At 40.0% G+C, this 25,877-nt stretch overlaps 1 protein-coding gene across 2 annotated transcripts in view; it reads right to left on the reverse strand.

Annotated features, from left to right (window-relative positions):
- lrp1bb (low density lipoprotein receptor-related protein 1Bb) overlaps positions 1–24,392 on the reverse strand; it is a 412,476-nt gene extending 388,084 nt beyond the window's left edge. For both annotated transcript variants that reach the window (XM_037539357.1, XM_037539356.1), the window contains exon 1: positions 24,100–24,392. In XM_037539357.1, the coding sequence (XP_037395254.1) occupies positions 24,100–24,193 (94 nt within the window). In that variant the 5' untranslated portion in view covers positions 24,194–24,392. The remainder of the gene's footprint in view (positions 1–24,099) is intronic.
- Positions 24,393–25,877: the final 1,485 nt, after the last annotated feature.

The following is a 25,877-nucleotide window of genomic DNA, read 5'->3' on the forward strand; positions in this document are numbered from 1 at the left end:
CACTAGACTTATTTACTTACATGGTGCATAACACCAAGTCTTCACTGCTTTTCTGCACTAGAGTTAATTACACCACTGTTTCTCACATCACGTTGTAATGATCAGTCAGTTCTAAAGGGAGTTTAGAATTTGGAGATGCGTGCTGGCAGCAGAAAACATCATAGAATGAACTAGTTGAAACACCACAATAGGTGGCTTAACAAAACGTGAACATTGTATTCAAACACACACACACACACACACACACACACACACACACACACATCTTCTAAGCTGCTTCTCCTTCTGGGTTGCAGAGGGTGCTGGAGCCTATCCCAGCTGTCATTGGGCGAAAGGCGGTACTTAACAATCTTTAAAATATAATTCCTCTTATTTTTCAAATGTTCTGCTTAACTGAATAATTGAGATGTAAACAAAGTCATTCAGAGTGGTTTGTGCTTTGAAATGGTGCACTGTAAAGAAACTTGCTCTCTTGGATTACTTTGCAGTGGTGGTAGTGGGAACCAGGGGTTTCTGAAGTCTACAAGGCAAATGTAGCCAATGTATTTACTACTCATAATGACCAGTGAACCCACATGTTCTCTGAGTTTTTATATGTAAATGTTGATAATGGTGATAAAAGTGATAAAGGAAAAAAAAAAAAAATCTTTGGACACTATTTTGCCTTTTTGCCTATTCTGCCTTTCTATCATAAATGTATATAAAAATGAATGTATAAACAAAAGTATGGATAAATAAAACGATGGATGGAGGGATGGACGAATGGATGGGTAGCACATTTAAGTTCCAGAAACAATGTCCCAGGCATCAGGCAGTGTATCTGTAACCATTTCATGCAAAAACTTCCTATGAAGAAGCTTTCAGGCACATTCAACTCTTCAGACGTCTGGTTCCTACCACAACCACTGTGAACAATTCTGACTGTACATTTCACTAGGATGGAGCTTTTCACATCAAACGACTCTGAATGACACTGTTAACAACAGCGTCAATTTGAAAAATGTATGGAATTCCCGTTTAAGCTAAGAATAGCAAAATCAGAAAAAGACTGGTGTGAAATGCACTGCAAGTGAAGAAAAAAACAAACTACCAAAACTGCAAGGAATGCTGGGAAGCCTCTTCCCCCTGCACTACAGTATGACAGACTTTGACCCCTACTTTTAAACTAAACCATCTCCTTTTCAAACTAGCGCCTGCAATCCCCTTAAACACTAGGCTTTGAGAGTGTTATTAACACAGTGGGTGAGCCACAGAATCAGTGCTACACTCTAGAATCAAGACTTCTCATCACTGAAATTTTCACTCTGAAAAATAAGTACTTTTTAATGTTGTGAAATTTCTTGTGTAATAGTAAAAAGTGGTAATAACATTGAGTTATCGGCCAGCACTGGAAAGCACTGATGAATTGCAGAATCATCTGTACGATTTAGAGCACTGTTTATAACAGTGGCCCATTCATCAACACAAATCCAAACATGTTACATAGTCAAAAATGTTACAGCACAAGAAATTCCAACTACGAAACAAGTGTAGCTTTGTGAATTAGTTTGAGTATTGAGGTTTGAGTAACTCCACAAAACACATTCCCTAGTCGACAATGATGCACTAATCACAGTTTACACATAAATGTGTCAACTACACTGTACAAGACTATCATGTTCTCTACACAAAAAAAGGCCTTTGATATGGTACCTCAGCCTACAGTAAAAGGTACCATATGCACTCAGTCTCATTTATTAATCACTAAATATAAAAGTAGTGTCATTTTAAGGTTTAAATTTCAATAAACTGATTAAATAATATGAGTCTAAATTTCATAGGGACTAATTTGTCAGTGTGCAATGTATGCTTAGTCAACCAGTGACGTCACAATCCAATAAAAATCAAAACACATGACGTCACTGGTTTGCAGGGTCACACAATTATAGCTATGTTCACATTAAATGCGCACATTCTAAGCAGTAAAGTGAGGTGATGAATCATATGCATCATGAACAGCAAACAAACTAATGAGCACAACAAAGTGAGACAAAGTTGAAAAAGGCCAGATGTGTTGCTTTTCCACTGTTTACAGGCTTTAGCTTCTGTTAAGCGTTGCTTCTAGGGTAACGCAGAATGATGTGGGGGGAAAAAAGCACATTATTCCAATCTGAACATTCTCATTAAGATCACACAGCCATAAACCAGATACGTATCCAATCTAGGACCACATATCAAAGTGGCTCAGGTCAGACGTCACATTAAGACAATCGGGTAATGTGAAAGCCTATGACATCACATTGATGTCATTTGTCTGTTTCAGTCAAATGATCTTGGCTATAATCATGACCAGCTTCTGCTAAGTTGCAAAGGTGCATAATTAATATACAATGAATTTCAGTTCTTAACAGCAGTAACATGTTCAACGGCCAGAGTTTGATTTATATGTAATTCCCTGTAGTTACCAATTCAAAGGTTTTTAAGCTCACATGTGACTAGCAGCATTCCACACACACGATACCAGAGCTAAGGAATGCCACTGCTACCTTAAAAGAACTTGAGTCAAATTCCTCAAGCTACACTTGCCTACCACTGAAAAACACTAGATAAGGGTCAGCAACCCAAATGTTATGAACAGTCAAGCAGCATTTTACCATCTTGGCTGTAAATATGTCTCAGTATGTGATATGTCCTAGTATAGACCAAAAAACATAAACGAAAACACAAACTTACATTGCTCTGCTTTGAGCTTTAGCTGCTTTTCTCGGATCTCTGGTAGGAAACTTTTCCAAAGGCAGAATAGCTTTTTGTAAAACATCGCTCAATGTTTCATTTTTTACAGTCAGCTTCTCATTACCCAGCTTGTTGTTTGAATTTTCCACTGTAAATGGTGTCTGAGGTGTCGGGATGCAACTGGTGCACCATTTTAAGTTGGAATGGGAAAATTCACACGAGAAGCTGAGCTCAGCTTCAAGACCTTTTCATTTCAGATTAAACAAGCTGGAGTGTTTATAAATGCAAATCCATGCAAGTCCATTCGTTGCCAAAATATCAATGTTAGTCTTAAAATTCTCTTTGCTGTTTCACAAGCTACCCAACTACTAGACATGCTATGGTGACCAGCAGTCTGCTCAATGATAAAGCATGAATTATACATTAACTCCAGCATTCAGACCCATTTATTGTTAAAAGTGTGCTTGAACGATCAGCAGAGCTTTATTTTACTGCAAAAGAGGATTCTTTTGTTTTATCTACAAATTTAATTCTGCGCCAGAAAAGGGCAGTAAATGGGCCACATGTTGACAACCCCTGCTCTAGATTTTCTGCTAAATATGTAAATGCTGTGTTTACAGACATATATGTGTAATTAGTATGCAACCCAAACCCGTGTGTCAGTGAAAGTCCGAAGGCCACTCAAAGCTGTCTTCTGATGCCTGCTGCTTTGTTGCTGAAAGAGCAAGCAAGACAAAAATGGGAGAAGTGGGACCTGTATGTGTTCGCTTTGAACAGGAGGGAGAATATCTATTAATAATCAGGGGTGAAAATGAGCTAGAATGCACCCCAAGCCCACTGTGGATGTGAATGTCAAGAGAGAGAGAAGGGCAATCTGGCTCAGATGTCAAAAACCTATGCAACTGCTTTAATAGGGAAATTAAATAAAAGTTGTTTTACTCTGTTTTTAAGTGTTTTCATGAAGCAAATTTATCTGCTGAATGCAGCTCAAATTCTGCCCATTCAGCCAATGAAAAGTCACAGAGATGCAAGCAGGATCCACCCACAAAGTCTCCATGGTAACAACTGTCAGTACACTGTGTGAGAACACAGCCAAGAATCTCCACAAATCAGCAACAAAAGTGGTGTTTTGTGTTTCAATTTACTTCAAGCCTGAAACTGATTTGGATATATGGTTGACTTAATGTAATTAGTATCACTTGATGATTCGTGTGTTTATCGCTGAAAAGTCCTGTTCGTGAACCATTTAAAATGTTCACTATACCACGTTAGATAACGAGGCTCAAAAGCAAGGTAGCATAATGTCTGATTCCTAGTTATAGAGCCTGCTCATGTCAGCCATTCATTGAGAGCTAGACGTCTAAACATCTAATGTAAATGTAACGGAACACTAAATGTTTTGACAGTCTAGATTACAACACAAGAAGCAGTTTAGCATTTCTGTGGTAACTGTGGTTGTTTTGACAAGCGTTTGTCAGTTTGCTTTGTAGTCTGTACCTTTGTTGGAAAGCTTAATTTTATTCCTGTGTGTTATGTCAGTAGTCAGTGTCAGTAACTGGTTTACTGTGTTGCTGGTTCAATTTGTAGCAAGTGTATTTCTTAGCTTATGATTAAATCCAGTGATGTTTTCAAGCATTCAAAGAGGCACATTTGGTTCTACTTTCCAGACCATTCGTAATAAATGTTCTAGTTATCTATAGAAATGGTATCTTCTATATTTAAGAATTAAATGTTAAATATGCAAATACATTGTACCAAATCTGAGCAAATCAGTGATATGGTCTGTAATGAAAATGCCAAGATTGGACAGAGACCTAGATTTATTTGCAACTGTCAAATTAAAAAAATGTAAAAAAGTCCAGTTTTCAGCTCTTTAAATGTTCTATGATTTTTTATTTTTTATTCTTACCCGATTTTCTCCCCAATTTAGTCATCTCCAATTCCACCCACTACTTAGAACTCCCCCAATCACACGATACTACCAATGCTAGGAGGGTGAAGGCTAGCACAGGCTTCCTCTGAGACCTGTGAGACCAGCCACCGCTTCTTTTTGAACTGCCACTCACACAACGTCACGGGACAGCCGAACGTGCTCGGACGAAAGCGCCAACCGTCAGATCTGTTACATCAGCTAACAGACGCCTGCACTGACTAGTATTGCGTTGAGTGATGGGAGCTGGGAACCAGATGGGAACTGGGAAGTGATGGGAACCAGAGAGAGCAAGGCCAATTGTACTCTCTTGGACTCCCGGCTACAGACGGCTATAGCATCACCAGGGATCGAACTCGCGATCTCCTGATGACAGAGCCAACGCTTAGCCGGTTGCGCCACTCGGGAGCCCTCATTCTATGAATTTTAATGCAGCTAGTATATTGGACTTAATCATTTATTGGTTAATTATAAAAATCCATGAATTGAAAGACCAATTTAAGTTGTACTTCAATGTGAAAATGCACCAGAAACAGACATTTTTGGATGCATGCATGCATACATACATACATGCATACATAAATCAAGTACCCCCACTAAAACCTGATCATTTCCACCCCTGCAAATAATATAAACATGGGTGGCGTTTGCTAATATAAGGTAGGTCAGCGAGTGAACCGTGTTGACTTGCCACAGACTATATTTTGCAGTATGATCTCTTCTGACAGCTTGAATGTTAAAGATACCACATGCCAAACATTGAAATAAATTAATTGTCATATAAGTTATCTTGAATAAGAATACAGTGAAACTTATAGATTTCCTATTTTGATTCCTTTGGTGGCTCAAAATCTGGCAAATTATGTTACAGTTTAAATTTGGCACTATGAGCTGAGTATGAGAGACTTGAGAACAGCCATTTCAATTAAAGAATTTTAATTAACTGAAAAGTCAAGGCAAGAAAGGATATGGGTCAAAGCCCTGGCGAGTTAAACATGGACCCACCGCTGACTGATCAGAGTCAAACAAGAAACAAGAAAGGGGGGGGTAACAGAAGCAGCGCTGGCTGGCAGTCACTGCATGGCTTTTTTCCTGAGCTGCTGCAAAGCCTGAGGAAACCAGAACGACAACCACAGCAGTTCACAGGCCCAGAAATGGAACGTAAGACCAACTTACATTCCCTTAAACCCAAAAAGTTAAAGAATGCACTTTTCCAGGAAGACCTGTGGACAGTCAGCTCATTCAGATGACCAAGAAAACAAAGACAAAATGAAGGACGTCAGGATAATAATAGACAAAACCATGGCTTGGCCACTGGCCCTACATTAAGCTGCATAAACCAAAGACCACACTACAGCTCTGTAAGAGTCTGTCCGAAAGCTGCCGTAAAACATCCCTGACCTACAAATATCATTGGACTGGTGACTTACTGGTGAATCATGAATCAGACAAGACCGAGTGACCTGGACAAATGCGCAAATGGAACTGTCACACTTGACCTGCACAAACTGACTCCAGAACCATTCCACTTCAACGATATTCACGGCTGTATAATGACACCTCTTGAGGACAAAGAATCACCCAGGACCCGAGCACCAACGCTGAACAGCACAGTGATGCTCTCCTACAGCGGAAGCAAAGAATGGGGCAGGGTCACAGACGAGTGCAGAAAAGCAACCGTCACACCTGACCTGCACATCCTGACCCCAAAAACCTTCATATCTCAAAGATATTCACAGTGATGCATGACGGAGAGACAGAAGCTTCCACAGCAATGAGAAACAGAACAAAGTGTGTGAGGAAGAAGCTATCATGATTACAGAGTCTGGTAAACAGACAGCAGTGTTATTAGGATAAAAAAAGCCAAACATCTCATTGATCTTGCATACAAATACACTGGTGTCTTCTGTCTTTTCCTTTTCTTTTGCAATAACCAACCAAAAATCGGGTAAAGTTTTCTCTTTACAGTCCCATAAGCACATAAATGTGACTCCAAGTACTTTTGGGCAACATGATAGAAAACTATCCAACTGCACTGAAATGCCATGTGTTAAGTTCTAGATATTTAGTAGGTGAGCATGAGGTACAATCTCAAAATTGCTGTGCAATCATGCGATTCCGCAGCTCCTTTACGGCCATGTCACGGCTCCACAAGATAACATTTAACAGAACAGTTAATGTAGCCTATATCTGTTTCACCAACCTTTAACCCTGAAGATTGGCGTGCATATTGTTGGTCACACAACAACACAGATAACTATCTTGCCTAGCTAGCAGCTAATGAACAGGCAAAGAGAAAGATTTAAGACAACCATGGATAATTTGGAGATGAATGGACTTGCAGTGATAAGTACTCGTTTGGTTTCCTGATACTTTTACTCTGCAACAAGAAAGTGTCAAACACTAAAAAGTCGCAAAGCTGAAGTCAAGCTTCTCGTTTGAATTTTCCTGTTCCACCTTAAATGGTATAGTAGTGAGAGTCTGTTGGAGATGCGAGAAAATTGGCTATAAGTAAGTGTGCATTTCCGTTTATATTACATTTTTAGCCTGTACTAACACATTAAAACATACTGAGACATAATTACAGGTGGTTTGATTTTTGCTGAAAGAACAAAGTGAGTCTTCTTAACATTTGGGTTGCCAAACCCTGGTCAAACTAAATGATCATTTTATTTAACATTTCAAGAAAGCTGTGAACAAGTGACGTTATAAAAAGATCTGTTTATGTGTTTTTGTCAAGTTATGCGCCTTGAAATTCAATTTGCACTTTTGAAATATTTTTTCAGCCATTTTACAATCTACAGCTCTGCTAATAATTCCAAACACATTTAAAATTCCTTCATTTTTATTTACAGCCTCCTGGTATATTATTTGAAATCTGTGAAGTTGTACAGAACTTGCATATTAGAATAATTTTTTACTCCTGTCTGAAATCAAATTGATGTTTATAATTGCAAACTACTGAATAGTACTGTAGCTATTTAGCTAATAAAGGACATAGTAAAATATTTGGAGTGGCACTGTAGTACAAGCACTTTCATTGTGATCTACTATAGTTTTACTGTCCTTACCGTTTACATGGAGATTTTTATTATTTACTTTCCTGCTTAAAGGTGCCATAGAATGAGAAAAGTGTATTTACATTGGCATATTTGAATAAGGACCTGATATACTCTGAACCTCAAACACTGTCTCCTCCTTCAAATACAAATCCTGCATTTGTAAAAGAATGTAGTAAAACAGGCCAATTCCAAAATCCTGTTTTGTCTTGACTTATTAATATTTACGCTCCCAAAATGTACACACACCAAGCAAAGCCCAGCAAAGTTTTAGCCCAGCAAAGCAATGACAATGGATCAACAGTGATGAAAATGAAAACTACATACAGACATATACTGTTCAAGGCTGTGAGGGGATGTCAGCACGTTTCATTCCCTTTCCAAGAAAACAAACTTTAAACGAGGCTGATGTTAAGGTGCTTGAATATAACTATGGCACCATTTGCAGTGGAATGGAAACTTTATAAAACAAACTGGCAAATAAGAAGCCAGCTGCAAATCCCACATCTTTAATAGGATCCCAGACAACTTTAATTCTAACTGTTAGTTTGCTCTGCACATTTCACTCCAGACAGTTTCTCAAACCTTGGACAATATGGAGCAGCTTTGCTCAGCCTTTGACACTGAAGAGAAGGCCTGGTCCAACTTTAGTAGCATCACAACCCCGACCACAACATGTATGTTGCAGCCATGCTGTGTGATTTCATAGTGAGCTAACAACTAATTTACTTTGTGTCATTGTTGCCATCAAAGTCAAGTAGCTGGGATAGGTAAACAGCTACTAGTAGGCTCCAAGTAACTAGTGAGCATAGCTAGGTTAACTAAACAGTAATTTACAAAGAGGGGTTCGTTTTATTTCCCTGTTTGTGTCTATTGTTGTCCCTCAATGTAAACAAGCAAATTGGAGCAGAGTTCAGCAGATTACTCATGAGCACCCCAATAAAGGGAAAACAGCTTGTTTTATTATAGGTCCAAATCATAAGATTGTAAATGGGCATGTAAAACCACTTCTAAACATTTTTCCCCTGGTCCAATGTCACATGCCTTCTATGTAGACCTCAGAGCACAAACACTTTAAACACATTAGGGGTGGGAATCTCTTGCCACCTCATGATTTGATTATGATTCAGAGGGCTGCGATGCGATTATAAAATGATTATTGATGCATCTTGATGCCTTTTTTTCTATACAGGATTTCCTTTTTCTCACTGTGAGGACTTGGTACTATTAAAGCACAGCATTTGTAATGACCTATAATGAATTTACTTTCAATATTTTTTATGAATAAATCAAATGCAAGTGATGTGGCAAGTGAACTGGAAGACTCTCATTCACTGCTTTTGTTTGGAGCTCATTAAACGCTGCTGCCACTCATCTGCGTCAAAATGCGCAGATACTGTGAAATAAGATCCTGTGGTAATGGATGTCCATGCAGCACGTTACAGCCGTCCTGCATGTTTTCTTTAGTGATTTTTTGATGGACTGTAAAAGAAAGTACCTCCAAAAACAACAACTTAAAGAAAAAAAAACAACAACAACAGTGACTACAAATGTTCTTCATTATTATTACTTTTTTCTCTTATCCCCTTCATGCTTCCTTTCCTGAAACTGCAACTGTGATGTTTCTAGGCTCAAAGCTTTGGAAAAATATGGATGTAGGCTAGTTCTCGCCATGAGTTCTTCACTGAGCCTTTTATGGTCCTTGCCTTTAAATGCAGAGACGATAATGTGGTTAAAAAAACGAGACCTTGTTCTAGTCTTGAAATCTGATCACGCAGTGCCGAGAAGTCAAAGAGTGACCCCCTCTCTGTCATGTGTCAGGCAAGTCAGCATGAAAGCTGAGCAATCAAATACTGCACTCAGTCCATGACTTCAACACTTCCCGTCCCAGTCCACTGTCTCCAGGCTCTGCAGTGCACTTCCTATCCTCTCCAAGAATAGCAAATGTTGCTTCACACAGCTCATCCAGATGAAATAATGTGCTTTAATGTCCTCATGCTTATCCCTCGCCAGAGCTGGCAGTCATTACAGTAGTCTGACAGAAGTTTGAAGTCTATCAATAAAGCAGCACTGTCTGCTGCTTTTCCAGGAAATGTCACCACCTTAGAATCAGAATTCCGAAAGTAAAATCCAATTACAAAAAGCATCCTTTGATTTCTTAAAAAAAAAAAAAAGATCCTGACTGACAGCCCACAATCAAACTTGAATTTAAAACATCTAAAATGACTCCATTACAGTCAATTACCGCTTTGAATTCCAAGTGGCACTACAAGCCTAAAAAGCGGAATTTTCCTAGCCGCGGGATACAAGTGGATGCATCAGGCTTTATGTCTCGAGCAATCTGTTGCCTCCAACAATAGACTGTAATTACTAATCAACCCAGCCGTCAGCTCCAAGCTATGCAACAGATTAGTTACCTTCACTTGATAATAGTTAATCCCCTGCTGGAGAGATGCTAGTTATGCAGGCTGCATGAGAAACACCAGAACACACAAAGGTGCAATCACAGCCTGTCCGTATTTGTTTCTGCCGTAACGTTTCCTCGGCTAGTTTCCTTCACTCCTGCTCACTTGTTATGCCAGAAGTCTTTGATTCCTTGGCTTCAAAGAAATTAATTGCCTTTAAGGAAAAAGAATAAGAAATGACAAGCAGGAATAGAAAACAACAACCGTCCCTGTGGACTAAAGAATCTAAATGAAGAAAGGCCGCACTCGCACAGTGGCAAACGCGGTGTGAAACAAAGTGTTGGATGTATTAACCTTTCCAGCACCCAGCCTCTGGGATCTGACTGTCCCTCCATTTGCAGGCAATACAACAGCCGCCGTACATGACTGACTTATTATCGGTAAATAGGACGACTTCAGGGCAAAAATACCAGAATCAACAGGTCAAGTCAATCAAATCAGATGGCACTGTGCCTATGTTTTCCCATCCAGGCAGTGCTGGCGCATTCTCATAAATATAGAGGTATGGTTTCCACTGGGAATGAGGGGGGACACATCCCTTTAACGTTTCAAAATCCTGTTTTCATCCCACCCACTTTCAAGGTTAGCTAGAATTTGCTGGGGAAATCACAAACTAGGGCAGTTTACTCTCACTGTCCAGCTGTGGTAAGATGACAGAAATACAAGAATAACATGGGCTGACTGATAAAAATTAGAAAAAATAAGCCTATATGGATTAGTGGCTACCACCTATTCCCATGGTTATTCCATTAATGGGTTCTGAGAAGATGTGCACAGGCTGGTGGTTAGATTAAATGTTTTAAAAATGTTCAGAAATGTCCAGCAGAAAAGGAAGAAAAGCCAATTATTGGGAAGGCAATCCATTCTATCAACTCTGACTTCAAAACCCTTATGGCGGGGGGGTTATTTGGCACAGTTTTCATCTGCTGTGTATCCCAGGCATGCCATACAATAGGATAACTAGCAACAAATGAAAGCTGAGCATCTTGGTGAAAATCTTGGTGAATTCAATGTCAAAGTATGTCTGTAATTAGGAATTTGTATGTCTGGAATACAGCCAACACATCAAACACGATCAAACAGTACATCCAGCAAACATGCAAACAAGCATACATCAAACAAAGACCGGCAAACACAGGGCTCAAATACACAAGGGCTAACGAGCGTTCACAAGACACAGGTGGAAAACAGGTGGGAACAATCAGGGGTGGAGTCAGAAAACAAGGGGGCCAGACTAGGAAGGAACCCAAACAAAGAAGCACATGGAAGACTGAAACACAACACGAGCACACGGACAGGACTGGGAGGGGCCAATCGTGACATATACACACACACACACACACACACACACACACATATATATATATATATATATATATATATATATATATATATATATATACACATATCCATCCATCCATCCATCCATTATCTTCCGCATCTCTGGGGTATATATATATATATATATATATATATATATATATATATATATATATAAAATCAAAGTGGTGGGCAAAGTACTGTTCATAAAATATTACCCAAGTAATAACAGTAGTCCATTCATATGTAAAAGTTCATTTTTAATGGCTATAAAAAGCATTTTAAAACTATTTTCATCTTGAGATGGATTCACTCATGATCAAACTGCCAACAGCTTAGAAGAACAACTTGTGAATTTAATATTTTAATCTAAATGTAATAAAAACACTACAGTCTAATTGTGTTATTTGGCATGCTATTTAATATGTGTGCTTTTTATCATTTAAAATGACATTGCCCATATCAAAACACAACTACATACTCATTTAATGTTAGCTAGTGAGCCTTTGGATTGCATTACTGTAATTACTATTAACCAAAGTTAATACATATTAATCTCATTTTACAATGTGTCTGTGATGAATTTACTCAGGAAGCTTTGCTTAAAACAAACAAACAAACAAACAAAAAAAAACCCAAAAACAAAAAAAACAAAAAAACACACAAAACTTGATTTTGCTGCTCTTATGATAAGCTAGCTCTTTAGCTAGCTAGCTATCTAGCTAACACACATAGTAAAACTCACTAGTAGAATGGATAGTATCAAAATTCATAGTGCCCTCCTTTCTTAGTTTCCAAAACTATACCCACAGATTTCAGCTTTGTAGAGTTTTTAGATATACTTGATGAAAGTCACGCGTAAACACTGTAAAAGTTTCAAAACCTATCATTCACTACCTGCTCCATATATGAAAAACATGTTGCAAAAACAGCCTGTTTAAAATTCACTGTTACTGTGATGTCAGAAGCAACTTGTTTAGAGCAGATTAAGCTCTGCCCATTCACAACAAATTTCTAATGACTGTATCAGTTCCCAATGCTTTTTGAATGAGGCACAGAATAGAGTTCATTATTCTAATAACAGGCTTAAAAGCACAGTAGCAAAAACAGCCTCTTTATTCCTACATGGATAAAGAAAGGTTGGAAATGGTTATGACCATTTTTGAAGCATGAAACCACAAAAATGGTATATGAAACCTCCAGGGAAAAATAAAATACAAGTAAAATGTAGGATAGGGGCCTTTCAGGGTTCTTCAATGTTGTCCCAGAATTCAACACTACATAATTATGCTTGTTACAATAACAGTGACAAAGAACTCCATAAGTGATTTCTATTGTTAATAAATACAAACATTTCAATGTATTGAGTATTTTTCAGAAAAAAACATTACCCTGATAGTCTGTTGCCCCAAGTAAATATAAACTGGATTTGTTCAAGTCTAAAGTTCTTACTGGTGATACAGGATTACATGTTGGCAGGATGCTTGGAATTGAGTTGCTCAGCTGTGCATATTCAGTATTTATGCAAGCAGCTGTATAGCAGAGTGGATAAGACACAGAACCTGCCTATGGGAGCACGTGGTTCAAGCCCCGCTCAGGCATCCTGCTGTTTAGATGTTCATGTAGGCAAAGATCAGAGTAGACAAAGATCAATGGTGTGCTTATCAACACTGTCTGATGGACAACAAACCTAACCTTAGCCAATAGATGTAATGCAAAAGTTTGCATGGCTGGAAGTTCTCCCAAAATTCCAAATAAGCATGTGGTAAAAATGAACCTCTTCAAGGAAAAGGCATTTCTATTAGTTAACCACAGTGCTCACTAGCTTGCATGGAGTAAGGGAATTTGGGGACATATTATAGAGGGGCCATGTATGTCACCACAAAAGGTCCTCAGATGTGTATTCGTTTTATGAGATCATGTTTGGTCCCGCAAGACCAGCTTAAATTCAGCATGGAAAATTTTTAGAGGTTCATAAAAGCCCTGAGAGTTCCACTCTTGTCTCGCCAGGTTGTCTTCTATCCCCTACAAGGATGAAATCAAAATAAAGGTCTCACTTGACCTTTCCTATCTTCTGAACTTCTTCTGAAGTATTGGAGAAAATACGACAGTAAACGTGAAACCAACCACACCCATCTCAAACAAAAGGCAGTATATCTAGCCAACATAGCATGGTTGCTGGAAGTGTAGAGATATGATGCTTTTAATATGTTTCTTTCTGGAAGTATTGAATAGCTCCTGCGATGAGTGTTCTTTATCTTGCAGGGAGCAGTGAAAGCCTGTGACAGGCAGTGGTGGGGCGGCTGAGTGCTTTATCTCCATTCCTTTTACAGAGCACTGAGGCGCAGCAGAGAGGCAGAGAGGGTGAATGCACTTCTCTGACAAGGAAACGGCAGAAACAAAAACAAGCAAGCATATCTCTAATTAGAACAAAAAGAGTCAGAGAAAAAGAGCTCAAGTGTGACAGATCGGTGCAGGTAACTTATTTAGATGAAAGGGACTGAAAAAATGAAGAAAAAAAAAAAACATGTCCATAAACACAGAAAGTAATAATGCAATAATGACATATTGATCTTCAGCCAGACAGGACAGATAAGTAATATTAGCGATGTCTGGAGCAGCTACTTATACAGAAGAAGGCACATATTAATATTTTGATATGTTACACACTCTTAAAAGGGGGATTTTTCAAGGGGATTTTAATAAAGGCAACAGATATTTATAACCATGACAGCTCGAAGAACATTGTAATAAACTAATGGTGCCTTAAATATCCAACAGGGTACTTGAAAAAATGAAAAATGAAAAAATACGTTTTCAGTGACTCACAAACCTTCCCATGTCATAGGGTTACTGGAGGAACTCTTGATAGACTACAAGCTTTTGCAGGAACCTCTAACTAACACCCCTGGGTTCACTGAAAAATCCTTTCCTTTTGAGTGAGGCCTCAAACACTTTGGGGGGTTCATAGGCCTAAAAGGAGTCACTTTTAGAAAAATCTAAAATTTTTCTAAATCCTCTTGTACACATATTTTGGCAACACTATTTATTTGGAGTGGTCTTTTGTAGATGATTAATAAACTCTTAACAGATTAACAGAAATCAACAACATATCCATGAAGTAGCAGTAGTGCAGCATCTGAATACACTAAAGTAAATACCTTGTAGATGTACTGTTGATACACTAAGCAGATGTATTGCTAGTATGTTTCTTTCATTACACAAAACCTTACCTTACCCAAAACCTCACCCTGGCCCTAATCCTAACCCTAACCTTAACCTCAACCTAAAACCTAATCCTAACCCTGTTTTTGACTGAGAGTGTGTTTGTTCATCTAAACAGGACCACTCAAAATAAAGTGCCAGCCACATTTTTATTCATTTACTTAATTTAATTAGCCTTTGAAAGATGCAGCATGAACATGAGCAACAAACAATGCTTAAACTGTTTCAATAGGGCAGTCGTGGGCTGGAGGTCAGGGAGCCAGCCTTGTGACCGGAAGGTTACCGCTTCGATCCCCTGAGCTAACATTATGTGACTAAAGTCCCCTTGAGCAAGGCAGCTAACTCCCCGGGCACTGTGTGCTCACTGCCCCCTAGTGTGTGTGCATTCACTAGTGTGTATGTGGTGTTTCACTGCAGAGGTGAATTTTCCCCGCTGTGGGACTAATAAGGGTAACTTAATCTTAATTGCAGTGTTGTGCTTAATAATAATTGCAATAATAGTAAAAGGCCTCCAACCCCAGAATGAAGTTCTCTGAAGAACCTAAAAGTTTAAAAATGTTTCCTTGAAGCATCCAAAGAGGTTTCAGACCATGCTGGATATCTGTAAATTATCCTCAGCTCCTCAAAGAAATGCCCTTTTCAGAAGGGTTCCTGCGGGCTCCCTAAGGAGTTCTGACACTGTGGCTTGCTGAGGAACCCCAATGGGCACCTTGAGTATTGTTTCATTTTTACAGCATATGTGAATGTTCCTTGCATAGTTACATGGCTCTTCACAATTACACAAAACCTGTAAATCTCTTCAAAAATTTTTCACATGGGTCTATCCAGAGTCCTTCGGTTGTTAGATGTCAACTAAATATATTAAACATCCTATCTGTGAAAAGGGACAGAGGTTATTTTTAATGTGCCTCATGATTCATCGAAGAACTGTTTCTAATCTCCATGTGTTACATTCTCCAACAATTTTCCTGGAGGAAAACACAATTGTGTTTATTGTAATGTTGCATTACTTTAAAATCTGACATCTTTTGCGAGAATATATATAAGGACTCTAAAAAGCAGGCTCAGCTTCTTGTAACACAGGTAGGCTTTGTCTTCCATACAGTGATTAAATGGCCATGGATCTGACACAGTATGTTTTCTCTCACAGTGATGGGTTTCAGCATATATTCATACTGACTGCATCAAACAACCAGCCTCCAATCTGGAGTCAGAGAGGCTGGATATTTGCAACAACATCACTGTATCTAAAAAGATCAGCACTAAGACAATAATTCGGATCTCTGCCCAACACGCCAACTCTAACAACGCCTCCCCACCCCAGTCCCTCAGCACCCTGCAGAGCTAGACTGCGTGTTACTGACGTGCGCCATCTCCAAAGCCAATAGGAATGTGAAATGCATGTAAATCAGTCAGTGTATCTATCAAAAAAGAGATTGAATGAGGATGAATGAGATTGCATTCTCAAAGCTGTAATTAATTGCATTGGGTAATTAATTTCTTCAAAAGGTACCATTTTAAAAAAAAGAGAGAGAAGAGCAAGGCTCTTTTAAAGCCCCAGGCCTTTTCTTCTGATTGTGGATGTGAGGATGAATTACTCTGCTGTGTGAGTTTCCTAGAACATTCCAGCATCAGGCCCTCAGCCCTCGCTGTATGCCAGGTGGCAGCTGGGACAGTTCCCTTTTAATCTGGCTCGGCGGCTCCGGTTCAGTGCCACAACAGCAGGCATGGTGTAGTGCTGTACGGGAAACGCAGCCTCTCTCCACAACTAAGCTGACTACAGGCTAAGCTCTCAGTCTAACTGTGTTCTGTCATATGCACTGGCCACGAGCACACAAGTGAAAGAACCAAAAATATCCTGCGCACACTTCGTAGGCAACATTCCATCAATACCAACGTAATGGTAATAGTGACACACAATAACAGTGATTTTTAGTACTGACGGATAAACATTAGACAGTGATGTCCTTTTATTAAGTATTATGTTTTTTGTTCATTCCATTTTGTGCCTGTATAATGTGCCTGTAAAGACCTGGCAGTTAACTGCAGCTCATGTCATTTGCTGGGTGCTTCATACTGTTTTGAAAGAACAATTTAAAACATAAAAACTAAATAAAACAATGAGCTTCCAATCTGAAAATCTAATTTCCGCATGAGTAATATTTACAGTAAGGTTTTTTGTGCCGGGGAAGAAAACAATAAAACAGCCCCATCAAAAACAATCTGTCAGGTTTTCAAGCCATTATTTGCACATACAATTCCAGCACTCAGGAACCATGTCCTCATTAACGTTATTATTGCAAACTGAGACCTCATCTGAAACTGTGATTTACTGTGATGTAGTTCATCTACATCATCCACACCACGTTGTGACTGAGATCTCTTCGGCTACGTTTACACAGCAGGTAAAAGTGGCCCAAATCCGGTCTTTTTCCTCAAATGTGACACAGATGTGTATCTGTGTGGCTGTTTGAACAGCAAAAAGCGCAGTGAATCTGATATTTTCAATTCCGATTTGAGACGCTTCCAGATGTAGTACTTTCATCGCTCCTATGATGCTGACGAAGATGCCTATCCCAGCAGTCATTGGGCAGAAGACAGGATACACCCTGGGTAGGATACACCTCACAATCATCAGATTCATCTGCTCAGGGAAGGGGTCTGAAGCACAACCCACGTTATAAAGTATTCTTACGCATACTGTGTCCAATTACACATTTCCACAGTACAGGTCTCCAAATCCCCAAAATGTACATATTGCAGCTGTAAATGAAGTGCTTCATTTCAAAAAAGCTCATTTTAAAGCTTGATAGTTTTTAGAGAAAGAAACAGATACTGCAGGACTCGGTATTAGTATCACTTTCAAAAGAAAAAGTGGTATTATTATATAATATTATAAATCAATTTCATTATTCTAAGCACTAACCATACTGCAGTACCAAAAATCTAATCTTAAAGGAAACAAAATAAAAGATATTTTAGCGACACTTGGTTAAAGGAAAGAAGCTACAGAGAATTTAAAAAATGTATGATCATTAACTTCCCAATTCAGTGTCAGACACTGGTATTGGAGCCAACTGAAGGATAATTTAACATTATATATATATATATATATATATATATATATATATATATATATATATATATATAAACATGCCATATTACTCCCAACACTTTAAGAATGACAATGACATTAAAAATAATGAAAAAATGGAAAGGGTGATTTAGAACAATCTGTGTAGCCCTTGACATATTCTTGCCCCAGTTCAGTAAGTAATTCATGTCAAACACTGTTAATCTGCATTATGAAGACTGAATCACCTATGAGCTGCTTGACTACCTCCCCATAACCCTAACTACTGTGTTCAGCTTTTAATAGTACGACATACAGTGACAATCATCTGACCACTAGGGGTGATTGTCTATGCACTGTGAATCAAATACAGATACATTTTATGCTACAAAAACATGTTCATTTTGCTTTCACCTGGCACTGTGATCTTGTTTGGCAATTAGATTTCAATCAAAATAAAAGCAAATGCTGGCTTTTTAAATTTCGCAATTGTGCCACAGTGCAACAATCTCAACACATCATGACATTTTTGCATTATTACACCCCTACTAACCACGCAACCAGTTATCTGTGCCTAATGCATTGCGCAGGCTTGTTGTCACTCGTGAAAACAACCAGAGCCGTTAGCACTAATACCATCATTATCTTCACTCTTTTTCAGCAAATTAAGCTGCTTTTTCATCTCAACATTGTTCACAGTTTAGCTCACTTGCCAATTTCAGCACCTCCAGTCAGTAGTGCTACAATCACACCAGATGGGGGTGGGTCAGTGCAAAACCCTCCTGTACTCCACTGCCTTGAGGCAACGAGAGCCTCGGTGCAAAACGACTGTTCAGAAAAATTAAGACCATGCAAAAAAGTGAAGAAAACAAAAGCATGTGTTGAGAGCACACCTTAAACTCTTGGGCACTGAGCATAGTTTGCAATGTATGCTGTTATTTAGTATGTTGACTTGGTCATGAATGTTTAAGTGTGCCGTAACTTGGCTCCAGATTCATGTTTGTCCTGACCACACAATCTCAGAATGTCCAACATTTGTTTAAAATGAACTTTTTTTCTTATTATTGTTCAGCTTTTCCTTTTTACAATAGTATGACTAATCTAATATGATAGAGGATGATACACATAACATAGCCTAATATGTATGCAACTTGGGCCCATCACAAGTATTACATAATTGCCTTCCACAATTACATTCAAAACAGAGCATGAATTGGTTGTATGCTTCACACTGAGGGTCATGCATGAGAACCGAAGAAAGCAGAAAACATTGAATGAGACATCACAGTCCTTCTGGAAGCAACAAAGGTTCAGACTTTTCACTAGCGTTATAACATGTTTAGAGGACAGTAGTGAACAGTGCTTGTTTATTTAAACTTAAGCTGCATCTGTAGTCATTTGGGACCTACTAAGAATCAACAGCTAACCAGACAGCTTGCATCTAAAAAGTTGCTTACAATGAACAAATAAAAACAATTAAATTGTTCATTAAAATGATTTGTAGGCAATGAATTATCAGCTCAAATGTTATGCTCATTTATGCAGGCTTACTTCAGGATTTAGCAGTGCCTTCTCAAGAACACATCGGATATAAGGTTTCAGCAACCCACCGGATTCTGGCATTATGCAAATGCAGGAGGGCAAATCATTCATATGCAGATATTATAATAAAGCTTAGACTCTGCATCTGTAACTCGTATATCATGTGATGTAAACACACAGAGCCAGTTAAGGACGTAATGTTCTATTATCATCACTATCTTAATTATTTTACTTGGTTGTTTTGCAATTATTTTAATTAAAGACATAACAGAGATATTCTCATATTTGTGTACAAAAGCATCGCAGCTTGACCAAAGGTGTCAAGCATTTTGAATCCATTGCTTGATTATGAATAAACCATTATATCTGCCAGACTGGTGTTGGAGCAGAGTCAACAAAGAACTTTAAATGTGCTCATAAATTCAGCAAGTACAATGGCTTTTGGACAAAGTAACACTTTTGCACCTCCTTCCTGAGTAGCTTGTTAATCTTTATGATTTTTTTGATATTTGATGTACCCCAAAGCAGGCTATTTATAGCAAATATAACAGTCTCGTGCATTCTCAAGCAATGCTTTCCTGTGAGTCAATTAAACAGAAAAGATTATGCAAAAAAAAGATGCAAGGTAATGTTCAGCGCAGTCACATATACGCACATAAATGTTGTGTGATGGCTCGCACTCATTTTCAACGTGCTACAATATTCTACAACATGCTCAAGCTGTCAAACTCTTCTGCACACTTTCTGCCACAGCTTTATCATTGACTTTCAAAGTGCTTCACATCTGTAATTGGCTTTTGATTCCTGTTCATTACAGAATTTTGTAATATTTTGTTGCTGCTGGAATAAACCTCATCTCCACAATGGTAACTTGTCAGCAGATGGAAAAATAACCTAATTAAATTTAATTGTAATTTAATGCATTTATTTCCAAGTAATTTTGGACCGCTTTAATTGGTTCATTCATCATAAACCACCAAACATACAATGTAAAGGAAGCCGATTATAACTTTAACTAACAGCTTATCTTACTGTGGACTGGAGACAATTACTGGGCATTGATGAATGGAAAAAACCTAAACACATGCTCTTCAGTGGACATTTTCTTATCCAGAGAACTGTGCTCCTTCACAGCAAAGAAATGTCCAAGATCTATAGATTCCCTAATCGCACTATTTATGCAGAACTGGACAAATCAGTCTTAAATCCAATGCTTTATGAATTATTCATCCATAAGTGAAGAAGCAAAACAGATTGTGTAGTCCAACGCAGGTCTCCTCCCCCATGCCCGAGACTAATTCATCAGGGTCACTTTCCGATATCAGGCCTCCATGCTGCATGCCAAGCTTCCAAGCTGATGAAATCACAGCGTACGCAAACTGTGCAAAGTCATCCAAATCCAATTAATAGGTTTTCATACAACTTCAGGTGATAACAACCTATCAGGGAGGGCAATCTCATTTTGAAAAATGCATTCAAATGTCTTTGCTCCAGTATTGACCATTGTCATGTGGGCAAGGTAAGCATTGGGGGCATTTGACCAAATGTCACCACATCGATTTCCTCGCCTGCTTGTGATTGCTAAGGCACGATGAAAAACCCCGTGGCACACAATAAAACCACTGGACCTCCCCCATTAGGTCATACAGAGTATGGCTGAAGCGGGTCACTGTCGAATACTGATGTTCCAGGATGCCATAGATTCAGCGGGCAGATTCTGTGGGCTTCGCAGGAACAGCTGCAAAACTCAAGTCCCAATCTGTCCATCCATTAAAGGTCAGGGCCCATAATGACTTGGCTGGATCTGTGGCCAGCTCAAACTGAACTTCAATTGGACCAAATGAGGCGTGCAATAGAACACCAACAAAAACAATGAAGACTGCCACCGAGGTGTTAGATGAATTGCTTCCTGAGGCAATGGTGCTGTTCTTAGCTGAACCCGAGTACTCTACTATGTCATCATTCAAAATCACTTTCGGCAAACACACAGCACACATCATTCCGAGTATTTAATTTTTTTTTTTGGGGGGGGTTGAAGGGATAAGGATCATCAGGTCACTAAGCTGTTCCTTTTCTAATTGTCAGAGGAAGCCTGAGGCTCATTATTTACTTGGCAGGTCTGAAACACCTTAAAGTAAGGCACATATATTTTGTGTGCTGTCTAGAAACAGCCTATGAATGGGTTCCATATGACAGGTAGAAAAAGGCAGTACTTCTACAGGCAAGACGTCTCAGACCTTAAAGCAAAGCAGCTATGAAAATAAAAGGAGAACCGAACGAGCGGGTCAGTTTTCCGGCCTCTGCAAATATTATGCAAGCAAGTTGATATTTGCCCTTTCTGTGGGGACTTGCTAACTTCACTTTCTATTAAAGAAAGTATGGCTGATCGGATGTCACTACGCAGGGAGGTTTTCTAGAAGTTTTAGAGGATTTTCCAGAAGAGGACATGCCCCCCAGCTACATGTTCTGTACTGCAGGCACCGAGGATCGTCAACTGCTATGCTCTCACTGTTGAAGAGGTGGTTGGATCCGTCTCTTCTGTGTTATGCTACATACCAACTCGCATGGCAGCCTGGATAGACTAACCCCTTAGTTTCTTCTTTTTACGTGCAAAGCAGTATTTCACTTAATGTGGCTGGTATTTCAAAAAGATGCAGTAGTGTTTCTGAAATTCGTTGCTTGCAGATTCACACTCCAGGGAAAACATAAGCTTTGAGAGCTGTCTATAAGAGCAGCTATGATGCACCATCAAGACCACCATGTGAAATGTCAATATGTGTTTCACCAAACGTAGGAAACACAGTACCTTTGTTAATGTCCCCTTGGACACGACTGGGATCATTTACACATTTGACTGGTGGTCTATTATTGACTTGGCTCCAATGCCAGGTACAAATCACAGTTGGACAATAAGCTAGCGCAGCGTGCTTCAATATAATCTCATCTAATTAGGCTCTGGGGGCCATCTCCTTGATTTCATTACAAAACGATTGTGCTTACCCTGGTTTCTTGCCAAAGTTATATACCTTTTTCAAAAGAATAGGTTACCAACAACCTTGAAATGTCTGCTGTAGCTGATAGATATCTTGCGTGACAGCATGATAAAGGGAGTTTTGATAAAATAAAGCTATGGTTGTGCAACCTGGGGGTTCATAACATCTTTCCATCAGACCAGACCAGTAGCGGTAAACTGCTGGCTGTGATACACTGGGGTAGATGGCAAACACTGATTGTGACTGCACTAAATGGATCAGGCAGAGAGCAGTCTCGCCAAACACTCTAAATAACCCAGAAGACACAAAGATGATATTGACAGTCACTGTGCCCACATTATGACTTCATAATGCTTCACACACAGACAAAAGAAGGCAGCTTCCTGATAATTTGGAGCTTTATAAAGGACTTTTAAAGCCTTCAGAAATGTACAGAGCCTGTTAACTGAGCGGTAGAGTACAGTCACAAGCGAACCATTCAACTCATCTCGGAAGAGAGCTTTCTGACATTTTCAGGCATTCATGAATATGCAGCTTTTGAAAATGGCACATTTTGCTCCTGAATACATGCTGATTAAGCAATAAAAAGAATCAGGTGGAGTACTGGCCATTAGCACTTAGTTCAGCCTTTTTTCCATCTAATGATTTATCATGACAGTGTAATAAAAGCGGGTCTAGACATAAAAACTCAAATGTAATACAGGTGCAAATACAAGCTCCCAATTTTCACTTCATTTGTGAACTGATACAGTGCTTATATAGTTATCCTGAGATCAGCTAACAATCTGTGCCCATTCAGCTCTAACTGCCCCAAAATGTTATTCTGTCCATGTTGCAAGCATGGAGGTCTTCAGATGACACCTGGGGGCCATATACAGGTTTACCATCCACTAATGGGGATAATAAACCCACGATGATTAATAAACTCAAAGGAACTGTGGAACTCTAGCTTCGTTATTAAGGCTACTTACCTGCATTGAGCATCAAAAGAATGAGATATATTGATTTAGGCTTGTGGTCCCATTTTATTCTGACAAACTATATCAGCATTGCTGTAAGGCTTAGGCTCGGCGTGAAGTTAAGGTCAGGATTAGGTTGTATGTTAGACAGAACAGAACCTATTATGTTCAGCTGAAAGTTTCATGCATTTTTAACTGGATGAACACTGTGAGCACCCACAAAGCATCAAACAGTGGAGCTCCGGGGGTTTTTACAAACTCTTAAGATCATGTGGGCTCAACAGAGGATGCAGCCTAATTTCCCTCCCAGCATCCAGACTACACTTTCAGCCAGGAGCTCCATAAGGGTGGCATTCATTCCGCTCATTAGGTCAACACATGTCGTAGCCTCCTGAACTCGCGTCCAAACCACAGCCTCCTTCGAGCCTATTTGATTTTAAGGCTCCCCGGACTCGAAGCCTACCTGCTGTCAGCTCAGGCAGCCGCGCTGGCCCTAATTCGATGTGCGCTGCTTTCGTGTAAAAACCTCGTCTGGAAGCTTTACAGCAGAACAAGGCGAGACTGGCGACCGCCATCCAACATCTAGACTACGCTGAGAAAGTCCGTGGGAGCGCCAGGTCAAACGTTCAGATAACGCACTGATACTGAAGGGAGAGAGGGCACCGAACAGCTGAGGGGAGACGGTCCAGTGGCTTATCAACGATGACCCGTGCCTGGCAGCTTCACACGAACGACGTAATAAGTTCTAACAAGTGCGATACACCCCCCCACCCCACCTCCCCTCCCCGCCACCCCACTCCACGCACACCCCGCAGCCTTACCTTTCTCTGTGTCGGCGCTTCTCTGCCTTTCAGCGTGTGAGAATACATCCCCCAATCCCAACATGACAAGAGCGAGCAGCATCAGTTCGTTCATGGCTGGGCGAAGGGGCCGCTGCCTGCACTTGTGTGACTGAAGTCCGACTCAGCCCTCCCCGCGGTTCAGGGATGACAAGTGAAATGGATGTGCAGAGCGGGACCAAACCCTTCTTCACTGCTCGCATTCAGACGCTAGGCGTTCACACGAGAGAGAGAGAGCGCAGGCGACAGTGTGAGGCAGCCGGAGAGAGTGAGAGTCTGTGCGTGTGAGAGAGAGAGAGAGAGAGAGAGAGAGAGAGAGAGAGATGGGGGGGTGAAGAGCGGAGAGACTGCGGTCGACGCCGCGTTGTTTTTTCCCCACCCGTTTTCCGACGAGTCCCGCCCTCCTGCGCTACTATTGGCTGACGGTTCAAACTCACGCGCGGTCCCGCCGTTCTAGACGGCTCCGCTCCCCTAATTAGCCAATTGGAGAGCATTTGGCGGGATCCTACTGGCCAATCCCAGCGCAGGAGAGCAGCGTCTGACGGAATACAGGCGAAAACAAGGCGACGGCACCGCAGCAGCGAGAGTGGCTTGACTTTGAATACGTAATCCACACAGTCAGCCATCTGAGTTGAGCTCTTTTAGGCTAACGTGCGAATAATGAGAGCAGACGTCTTAAACGATACATATACGCTAAAAAGGCCATGAGATCCTCAGCTATGATTAGTCTATTCAAGGACGTCAAAAAAAGATGCACGGCCGCAGGGTTAAACGAGCGATGGAGGCCAATTCGTTAACGAGTATACGCCGCTAATTAATGTTAAAACACTAAATGAAACTACTGCCAGTTAACCGGATTGACACTTTTAGGTGAGCTACTTCAAGTGCTGGCGATGCCTTCACTTCACTGCCCAAGCCTGGCTGAAAATCGCACACAAACGTTGAAGGGAGCGAATCATAAATCTCTTTATCATAAATACGGAATGAGAAGTAACCGTGTAGAATGTGTATCAGCGACACACATGTGGGATAAGATATCAAGTTATCCTCTGAGGCAAAGTGGTCAATCTGAGGATAAACCCTCCCCAGGGGTGGGTTAGATTAAATATTCAAAAGAACCCGAGCGCACTGTATCAGCAGCACCGGTCTCTCTTTCTGCCCAAAGGACTTTTGCAGTCACGCCACTGATCATCACAGAGCTTTCTAGATAGCCGACCTCCAGTGATGCTGAACACCGGATCAGTGGCTCTGCAGAGGTCAGGACGTGGTCTTCATCTCTGGGCTGGAGCTCCTTGTAATTTCAAAGAAATAAAAAAAACGGTCTTTTACACGTTCTGTTCACAAAATACCTGGAGAGTCTCTGATTTATTGTTGTCTGAAGCATGAAGTTGGTTTTTGATCAAGGCCTGGTCTTCATCTGACGGTGGGATTCAAAATCGCTTTTCATTTCTTTGTTGGGTGGGTTTGTACAAATAAAACAATTACACACGACTGTTCATTCAGACTTTTAGTCAGGCATTCTTATATTTTTTATAGCCCATTCCAAATTGCCAGCTCAGTGGCTCTCAAACTGGGCACCACAGAACAATCCCAGAAGCTGTTTCTCTACTTATTAAATTTTGATTGTCAGTTTATTAAATCTGCTTTGGCAATATCTAAAAAGATGGTACTTGTTCAAAACAGATGTAATTAAATGCTCTTAAATGTTATACCTCCCAACCAATCACAGTTCACAGCTACTTGTCTGATTTATCAGTAAC

Source organism: Pygocentrus nattereri, chromosome 6 (assembly GCF_015220715.1).
Source record: "Pygocentrus nattereri isolate fPygNat1 chromosome 6, fPygNat1.pri, whole genome shotgun sequence".
Taxonomy (NCBI): domain Eukaryota; kingdom Metazoa; phylum Chordata; class Actinopteri; order Characiformes; family Serrasalmidae; genus Pygocentrus; species Pygocentrus nattereri.